The 10,781-nt window shown below is 28.4% G+C and overlaps 1 protein-coding gene across 2 annotated transcripts in view; it reads left to right on the top strand.

Moving 5' to 3' along the window:
- The first annotated feature begins 7,277 nt into the window (after window positions 1-7,277).
- LOC107454609 (genetic suppressor element 1) overlaps window positions 7,278-10,781 on the top strand; it is a 125,519-nt gene continuing 122,015 nt past the window's right edge. For both annotated transcript variants that reach the window (XM_043049975.2, XM_043049976.2), the window contains exon 1: window positions 7,278-7,540. In XM_043049975.2, the coding sequence (XP_042905909.1) occupies window positions 7,459-7,540 (82 nt within the window). In that variant the 5' untranslated portion in view covers window positions 7,278-7,458. The remainder of the gene's footprint in view (window positions 7,541-10,781) is intronic.

The raw sequence follows: 10,781 nt of genomic DNA on the forward strand, positions 1-10,781 counted from the left end.
TTATAAATTCCTGTTTTTTCTCTATATTAAAAAAATCAAATCATAAGCGCCGTTAACACTGCTTTAAACTCATCAATTTGTACTACATTTTGTTTCACTGAGAAAAACTATTAGACGTTAAAACTTGAAATTACAAAGTTGAGTAAAAATGCGTAGGGATGCGTAAAATACAATAGGATAAAAAAATAACTTTCAGTTATTAGTTCCAGAAATATTTATTTTTAAACTAGTAGTAAAAAAATACAATGTGGACTACTCTGCAGTCAGCAGAAATGCAATTACAGAGTTCAAAATTTGATGTGCTGAAAGGGCCATGTTTAATTTAACAGAAGTTTTTTCTGAAAACATAATTTGAAAGTTATTTGCAATTTAAAGATAAAAGGTAAATATCTTATCACTTTCTTTTTTGGCCCTTTCACGCCGACTGTCACAAATGCTTACCAGCATAAAACCGTATCAATCAGGGTAAAATGATAAAACTGGTAACTAAAGTATAGTTCTTTAGTAGTTTATTTGTGGGCGGGGTTATAATTGTTTGATTATTTAATTCACCATTACTTAGTCCAAAATAAAATTATTTAGTAACTGACTTTGATTACATATATGATTAACCGGTTAACGCCCAGCGTCATATATATAGGACAGTTCCTTTTTTCAAAGACATTCATTGTGGTGGGAAACTTTTTTCTGCATTTTCATTTATCTGAGTGAATTAAAAGATTCTCAGATATCACAATGATTTAGTTATTTCTGACTAGATCTAGAATTACAATGAGCAAGTACTTTTTGATCTATCAATGACTTTTTGAATGTCCTAACAGTAGAAAAAACAATTAATTTCGATAATATATTATACCACTTTTTCCATAAAACCACTTTTTTTATCATTTCAATAAATAAATTCGGTACAAAACGGGTCAAATTAACAATAATTAAAGTAAGAGGAAAGTAAGTCTGTTAAATTAGTAACGCCTACATTTAAGTTACCATTTTTAATTTAATTACATCCTGATTCTGATTTTGTACGAATGCTTTTATGAATCACCCGTCCCCAAGGGGTTAAAAGAACCTTTGCATCGCTGTAAAGGGAGGCGTGTACTTTTGCGGACAGAACGTTTTGGTGGGCCCTATATTTTTTGCCAACTTTCAAACAATGATGAATTAAAGGCAGCCACTGGGGCTGGTGAGTGGAGCGGGGTCATCTATTGGTAAAAAAACTGTTTCAAAATAGCTTTTAGTTTTGGAGCGGTTTAAGTGAGTTGGAGCAGCATAGTAAATGTTTATACATCCTAAAATGTAAATAAATTCCATACTTTATATGGACTTTTAAAATTAGTCTCGAAGTTAAGAGAACATTCTGCGAAAAAAATAGTTGCCATTTTGTACGGTGGTTTGGAAATATATTACAAAGCATAGTATGCTAATTGTTATATCGTTATGATTTTAAATATATATATTGAATGAAATAAATAAACATAAAAGAGTGATCGTAATAGTGAAATGTTGTTCAAATCAATTACCTGATCCTTCGTTCCAGAAGGATCTCCAGGATCGTGTGGTCTAATGGTGCTACTTGGATTTAAAACATTTAAGAGTTCTTTTAGGAAATTTTAAGGAACTTTATTTCTTCTTCTCATGCCTGATTCATAGATGCTGGTGGCTCCGGACAGGTGGTGTTAACACATACGGGATCTCGTGGGGAAAAACTCACAACTTAGACAAAAAGGATAATTTTCATTTTGAATGAAGATGGATTCCAGTTCATCAACAAATTATCTGAGTCGTGCCGCATGCACACTTGGACAGTAGAACATCAGGAACACGTGTCAAACTTCATTGTTTTATCTTAATGGAACGTGATAGTGTCTTGAAATTATTTTTGTTAAATTTTTGACTTAATGAAATGAATCTCCATAGTTATTTCTTGTAAAAAGGGACAAATGTTGAGCAGAAAGGCAAGAGCCTTGAAGCTATCATAAAAATGAGAGCGATGCTTCTCTCTCACGGTGGCTTCCTCGACTGCCGCCAAGAAGGCACGCGGAAAAACGATAAAACGATATACGGTTAAAGTTAGGGTAGGGTTAATCGATACGAAAAAAGAGTCAAACAAGTTAAATGAAGTAAAAGGCTATTGCGGTTAAAAAGAACGAAAACTGAAAAAACTATTGAGGAGTAGAAAAACAACGCACGTGTGATGTAGCAACATCACACTAATATACCAACTCTAAAAAATATAATTCCTAATCCTTTAACTGGGTGTCAGATTCTATAGCTGAATACCTCAATATAGTTTCCGAAGGATATTCGGGTTGAAAGTAAATATCTATCTAGACGGTAGAGTCATAACTAGTAAGACAGTCATTCCCTTCAACTAAATCATCCGTGACTACCAATATTTTTTAATAATTATAACGTTTATATAAAACTGTTTTAGATTTCAAAAAATAAAATAGTATATAAAGAGGTGCCTTAGGTGATTGCAAATGCAAAAATTGCTGAATAATTAATTCTCATTAAAAAAAAAATTAAATTCGCTAACATTTAATGGCGCAATTTGTTCATCTTACTATTGAAAGAGTTTAGCATGTTTCTTTTTTAAATAAGAAAAATTTAAAATGGAAATCATAGTAGTAGTTATGATTGATTATGATTTTTTTTAACAGTTTTAGTTGCCGTGGGAAGCTTGTCACGGGTGTTATTCTGCATTCCCGATTCTGAGTTGCGAACCACTCATGTTCATCTCAGTAGCCTTGTAATTTTGAACACAATCTAGAAGACAAGGGAACTCCTGGATCTTGTATTTGGAGAAATGCATCTTCAAAAATCACAAAAACCTTTTACGGCTAGCTTGACGCTCTTACCCATGATCCGTCTGAGGATATTTTACGTCAGCACTGTGATCGGTGTAAGCAAGATCATAACATAGATCGGAACAATTTTTTTTTTTAGTTTTATTGTTACACACTCATTCGTAAGCTTGTGTGCTCATTAAAAAAGTAGCTTATTAGTCATTTACAAGTTGAAAAACAAGATAAATTAGAGAAGGACGTTACAAAGATTTATCTAGGGTTCCGAAATGTTTTGAATGCTCTATGCTACAGAGCGTTTGTGTAACGGCAAAATTACTCGGTCAGGGCTACAATTCTTAAAAAACAAGTACTACTAACAGTTATCAATATTTGTATTGTGACATTAAAATTATTTAATTGCGAAATATTTAAATGTAAAATAAAAATTAAGACAGAAAAAGTCAAAACTCACCAATCACAGAAAAAAAATTAGATATAATGTCATTGAAGTCAAAATAATTTTAAACTAAATGCTGTAACAAAAATATTGCTGCAACTTTAAAAAACTGGAAAAAAATCTCTGGTTAAGAAACGGAGAAGGTCTGGCTTATTAATTTAACTATATGAACGATAACTGCTACTACTCAACGATAACTGTACGTTACATCTCACGCATTAAGATGATGGATTGTTACTGTATTTTGTATAGAACTTTTACATTTGACTTAACGAAAGAGTTAATTTCAATAGATGTTAGACATTTATAAAATACAAATATAAGTTAATCTTTTAAATATTTAAAAAAATATAGCCTGTAGCTTATTAAATGGTTTGAAATATGTTTTTTTTGCACGATACTGTAAGAAATATCATCGTAAGTAACGAAACTATGACCGAAACACGAAACGCTTTTAATAAAGTTTGAAGAAATCTTGTTAAAAAATCTCCAAAAAGCACTTAAGTTATGCCTCATTTAGTGAGAAAATGTTCTTTTAATTGCTTTAAAAACTAATTTGTGAGCAGGGAGTCAGGTCTGCCAACTACTACGTATTTTAATACTTTTGAAAGCCGTGGTAAGTATATTTGCTACCACGTTTTACCACGTTTACCAATTTAGGTTTCCATTTTTCAATAACTTCAGCTTTCTTGAAGTGAGTTTGAATAAAATTAGTAACCATTTGTCACTTTTAAAAAATGTATAAAAGTTATAAAGTACATAATTCCTTTTGAAGTTTGTAGCATTTAAGGAATTTATTTTATAAATAAAGAAAAATAAAAGTAAGTAAACTCCTAATAGGTCATGTTAAATATATTTACCACCAAAAAAATGGCATTTTTATAAACTAAATGAGTTTTTTTTCTTATTATTATCAATTACTGTTCTTAAAACAATTTCAATTCCAAAAATACTTCAAATTAACTTTGCTAGAAATAAAGGACCCATAAAAGAGTTAAAATATTTTATAGAGTAATAGACAAATAAAAATTAAAGCTTCTTAGAACTTTCAGTAATTTTTGCAAATATTTTAAAAACCTCACCACGAGAGAGCTGAAACAATGTGGCATTCCTTATGAACTTTTGAATAATTTGCATGTAGTGGTGTGGAAAATAACTTTAAAAACAACGAATCATACATTAAAACATAAACTTAGCAACCACTAGAAGAAAATTTTCCAGAAAGCGTGGAAAGTTGGCAACTTTGTAAATGTTAGAAGAATTAGGTAGCACGTGCTGAATAAAGTAGGAAGAAAATGTGTTATGAAATTCAGTGAAAGTAGCTTTTCTGTTATAATAAGTTGGTTGAAAGAAAACAACTTTTGGTTTAATTATTTTAGAAAGTATCACGCATTAAGGCATTGGATTTTTGTTAGATTCTTATTAAATTTTTCGTATTTAATTGAATTAAATACTTAAAAAACATTTGAAAAAAAAAATGCTGTGCAAAGGAAGAGTATATTATGATACTGCAGAAAGTGTAAAAACTCATCTCTATAACTCAAATAGAGAAAGAAAGAGAAAACTGAGATTTGTATTTGAATTTTATGTTACGCTTTTTTATAAAGTTTAAATAAATCTAGGTAAAGCAATCTTCAAACAACACTGGTTATTCTTCACTAAATATAACAAGAGGAAAAAGTGTTTAGAAATTCTGTAAAAGTAGCTTTTCCTTTAGAACACATCGCTTGAGAGGAAATAACTTTCGGTTTTTTTTTAGGGTAGTCAGTTGACCTTGATGAGTACATAGAAGTTCAATTATTCTTTTTGTCAGTTTATAAACTGTTTGAATGGTATGCATCTATGCAAGAAGAATTAGATACGGCGCACTAACTATAACAGGAGGAAAAAAGTGTTAAGAAATTCTGTAAAAGTAGCTTTTCCTTTATGATACATCGCTTGAGAGAAAGCAACTTTTGGGTCTTTCTTAGAGTAGTCGGTTGACCTTGATGATTAAACAAAAGTTCAATTATTCTTTTTGTCCATTTTTAAACTGTTTGGATGGTATGCATCTATGCATGAAGAATTATAAAAGGCGCACTAAATATAACAGGAGGAAAAAGTGTTAAGAAATTCTGTAAAAGTAGCTTTTCCTTTATAAGACATCGCTTGAGAGAAAACAACTTTTGGGTCTTTCTTAGGGTAGTCAGTTGACCTTGATTTTAGGACAAAAATTAATTTATTATAATGTATATTTATATTTTAACGTAATATTAATTTTATATTTATACATAATTTTACGATAAACATTTTATGATGAAAACTTTATGCGTAAATTCTACATGAAGAATAAAAGATCTGATAACAGATGACATAAATGTTACAGTAGCTTTACCTCCTGAATAAATGTTAATTAATTTCTATTTACCAATGGTGCAGATATGTTTTCCGTAATATTCTAAAAAAAATAGCATTTAGAGTTAATATTTTAAAAATATGACGCATTTATCTTTTTATATTATAAATGTATAACTCAAAACATGGTAGAGCTTGCTATAGCAAATGACAAATTCTTGATAATTTTTCTAAAATATTCTTCATTTAAAATTTAAATGATTTAAAATTATCATTTTGATGAATTCAGCAGATATAATCCTAAAAAAATATTTATTTACATGATTTTTCAGATAAATATAGAAATGATAAACTTTAACTATGTTAGTTACTTTTGTAACGTTAACTCTAACCTCTTCGTCTGAAAATTTATGTTATTTGTTTCTTACGATGCTTTAAATAAAAATTTTCATTTACAATAATAAATTATTTAATCCTTGAAGAAGTAAATGTAAATTTGATAAGATTACATTTAAATAAATTTTAAGCATTAATATATACCAAAAAAATAAATAAATTAAAACTCAGTGTTAAAAGATTCAGGGATAAAATTATTTTTACAACAAACTATTTATGAAGTTAAAATATTAAAATGACAAAAAATTAATATATTTTTTTACGTGGTTTAATAAAATAAAATTTTAAATATTTAAAATAGGAAATAAACTATATAAATGTAAAATAGTATTTGTGATAAATCATTATTTATAATTATCAAATACTGACATTTTTAAAACATTCAAATATTATCTTTGAAAAGGAAATCTAGAATATCCTTTGCTAGAAATAGTATAAAGGAAACAATATTTCAAAATAGAAATATTATGACGAATTAAATTTGTAATTCTATAAATATTGATTTTTTTTAAATATTAATTAAATAAAAATTTGAATAACTTTTAAATGTGCTGATATGCCTATAAATGTGTCAAATTATCAGCTAAAAATATGTTTATTTAATTTTTATATGAGATTAAAAGAACTTGTTTTTAAGAAAACATGGGGATTCAATATGGGATTAAAAAAGCAGTTTTTAAGAATTTTAAAGTGCTTATTATATTTTAAAATGAGGAAATACCAATAGTAGCTAAGTATTCTTATTTTTAGTTTTTTCTATTATTTTCGTTCAAAATAATAGAATAAAATATTTCGTTTGTTGGTAATTATAAATTAATATAATAGTTTTAATATATAATGCTCATCTATAATAACTGAAAATGAAATTGAAATGAAATTTAAGATGCTGGAGTAATAAGCTAATTTTGATACCTCAAAATTAATCTTATTATAAGAGTTTATGCGTTTGACTTCGGTAAAAAAATAATTTTAAAATTTTTATTTGATATAAATTGTATATATCATAAATAACACACGTTATTTACAATGAAAGTGCTTCTTTGTTACATCAAAAATCAATTAAAGCTCTTAACCCTAAATATATACACCTGTCATTTACAAATAACATATATACACATCAAATCTAATCGCAGCATGGTCCAACTGCTCTTTGTTGATAACGTATGTCACCTGCTAACCCAGCTCTGTATATATCATTTTCCTTATGCCGCCGATCAGTCAATCTCTGGACACTTATTAGCCAAGAATGCTCGCCAAATGGGCGCCAGGCGGATCACGAGTGTCCGACCAATCGGAGAACCACAGATGCCAAGCGACCTGTATCCTTGCAGGTTGTCACACGAACGAGATCCGTTCAGTAACAGTTCTCTTTTTACTCGCATGTGTCGTTCACAGAGCATAAAGAGAGTGGGGTGGATCGATATATCTATGAACGCTCTTTCTTTTGTGTCTTGCTTGTTAAGAGAGTAGAGATTATCAGTGATGTCTTTGAATGACTATTTCGCTGCCAACGGAGCGGTCTACCTGAGACCGGTTGGATTGCCCGATTGTTTTCCACTTCCAGGTGAGAATTTGTATTATCTTGTATAGTTAGAGAGATGTGTGATACAGGAGAATGATACACAAGATAAGAGATGATAGCTTTTGTTTTTGCTGTGTTATCAGTCAGATACAGGACGTGTGATACATAAAGCGTTGCAGTGTAATTTTTTTCTCCTAAATTTAATGCATTCTATAGTTAGTGCTGTATAGTTAGATGTGTGATACAGGAGATTGATACATGAGATAAGAGAGGATAGCTTTTGTTTTGACTGTGTTTGTCGGATACAAGTCGTGTGATGCATAAGGCGTTGCAGTGTAGTTTTTTCTTCTAAATTTAATGCATTCAATAGTTAGTTATTATTGTATAGTTACATTTCCGATACAGGAGATTGTAATACTGATACACAAGATAAGAGATAATAGCTTTTGTTTTGACTGTGTTATCAGTCAGGTATGTATCTTGTGATACATAAGGCATTTCAGCGTAATTTTTTATTCTAAATTTTATGCATTCAATAGCTAGTATTGTATAGTAAGATGTGTGATACATGAGATGATAGCTTTTGTTTTGGCTGTGTTATCAGTCGCAAACAAGTATTTTGATACATAAGGCATTGCATTGAAGTTTTGTATTCTAAATTTAATGCAATATTCAATAGTTAGTAAAATATAGTTAGATGTGTGATACAGGATATTGGAATATTGATACGGAAGATAAGAGATGCTCGCGTTTGTTTTGGCTATGTTATCTGTCGAATACAAGTCGTATTTTGCACAAGTGGTTTGAAAAATAAGGCGCTTCAGTGTAATTTTGTATTCTAAATTTAATGCAACATTCAGTTTTTTTATTTAGCATAATATATTTATTTTACATTATTGTGAGGCGAACCATTTTAGATTGCAAGGATTACATTTGCAAAAACTGTGTGTACGATGGCATTTTTAGTTAGGGTATTATAAATGGTAAAAAAATTTAATCTATTTGAAGAAGACAAGATAATACATATTTGTTTTGTAAAGTGAGCTGTACAAGCTGTCTTTTGTGCAGTTTAAATAATAAATCTACTATTCCTTATAATAGTAATATCAGCAATTAACGTTTTTTAAGAAAAAAATTGGATTAAGGTAGTAGAGACAATTTCTTAAAGCAATTTGTACATATGATGTGCATAATATGTGTATTGATTCTTAGTTATTTCATTGGGAATGGTAATTAATTTGCAAGTTACAAGCATTCTTTTTCCGTGTATGTGGCAGTGTATACTTCACAGTAATGATATACACTGTAGAAAATACCGGATCAAATTATGTATCATTCATTTCCCTAGGATCATGCTACGGAACGAAAAATCTAATATACTGTGATTTTTACTGTAATAATTGCCATAAAACCACTAAATCACTCTAATTAAATAAATATTATTGTAAAAATTACGGTATGGTACTTAACTGTGAAATGGATTTTACGGATGGTGTACCCTAAGTGTCGGTACTTTATACCGTAATTTGATACAAATTTTTTTACCGCGAGTACGATATATGAAAGAAAAAAATAAAGAACACTCAAAATAAAATAAATAAATTAAGGGAAAAGGAATATACGCATTCAATTTAAGGGTTTTGTTGGTTTAAATAAGGAATATGGAAAAGAGATGTACTGAATGGATAAAAAAAATGTGAGGTACATAATACAAGAAATGAAATTGACTATTAAGTAGGAAATAAAGACAAAGTATAAGCGGTATATTGTACAAAAAAGTGTCATATAAACACAATTTTTTTAAAGTAAAGTTTTCTAACTTAAATTTAAATATCAATGGATTTGACGCTGTTATTTAAATAACAGGGAAATTTAAATAGCAATGATTATGGATAACAGTTAACAAATTAAACACTTGCATGCAGTCCTGCAATAAATGATTTAAATCAAGGCGAGTTTTTTTGTTTTACTTAATTTCTAAAAATAATTTTTCGAAAGAAAACAGACAAAACTTACAAATAATACAGCCTTTTTCAAAATTTTATCTTCTATACATTATTAGTTGAACGTATTCCTTCATCGTAACATTAATAAATCATTTTCGTTCAAGAAAACATTTCATATTTTGCAATTAATCTATTTTGGGAATGTAAGATTTCAATTTCTGTGTTTATACATGAGTTTTTAGTTTTTTAATTTTTCTAGTGTAGAATATTTAATAAGGTTTAAGTTGTCTACATACTTTAAAATTGAATACGCGTCTTTTTCATTTTTAAATTCTAGTTCAAATGGATTTTCTTTCTAAAATGGAATCAACATATGAATTATCTTACTTACTGTGAAGCATTATGTTTCAGACAATATGAATACGCACATTAAAGTAAATAAGCATTGTGTTAATTTTCTTACTCTTGTTTCAAGACAGTAAGCTTATCGAGATATTTAACGCAAATTATTGTGTTATTGATGCATTATACTTTGTTTGTATAAAAAACCAAATTATACGTTCATAGCTGTCAACTCTACTGGATTTTTCAGTAGACTACAGGATTTTGCTAGTTTCTCCTGGTCTACTGGTTTATTAAAAATTCTTCTGGTTTTTGTGCATTTTGGAAAATTCCCTAAAATTGAGAAAGTTTCATAAAAAAAACCCTATAGAAATGGAATTTTTACATGGATAATTGCTTGTTTGAATATTTAAATAAGTATTACTAATATACAATCTAGCGAGCTTTATTTATAGAAATCATAAGTTTAAAAAAAATATGTTAATTATTTTTCCATGAATTAAATGCCTATTACTATTAAAAATTATGAGTAAATATAATACACATTTCAAGCATATTTAATGCCAATCCTGATTGGAAAGTATTGCCACTTTTCTTTTTTGATGACTTTAAAAATCTCTAAAATTCCTTATGTGTGAAATATTTAGTAATACATTATGTAACAATTATCATGAAACTTATATTTCCTAAAATCTACTGGATTTTTAATCTATCAATTAAAATTTATAATTTAATTTTCAAATTAATGATTAAAAATATTCAAATTCTTTTTTTCTTATCCAGAGTATGTTGTTTCTATAATAACAAAAATGATTTTGACCATATGCTCTAAATTTTATATAATAGAGTGTTATACTATCTTATATGCATTTTTATTGCTATTTTTCAACACGCATGTTAATTTGTTGAATAAGCGGCTTAAAATTTTGAAGCTTTTTAAATTGTATACGTCTTCATAAAACCTATTTATACCATAGTTTGGGTATATATATATA

Source organism: Parasteatoda tepidariorum, chromosome 6 (assembly GCF_043381705.1).
Source record: "Parasteatoda tepidariorum isolate YZ-2023 chromosome 6, CAS_Ptep_4.0, whole genome shotgun sequence".
Classification (NCBI taxonomy): domain Eukaryota; kingdom Metazoa; phylum Arthropoda; class Arachnida; order Araneae; family Theridiidae; genus Parasteatoda; species Parasteatoda tepidariorum.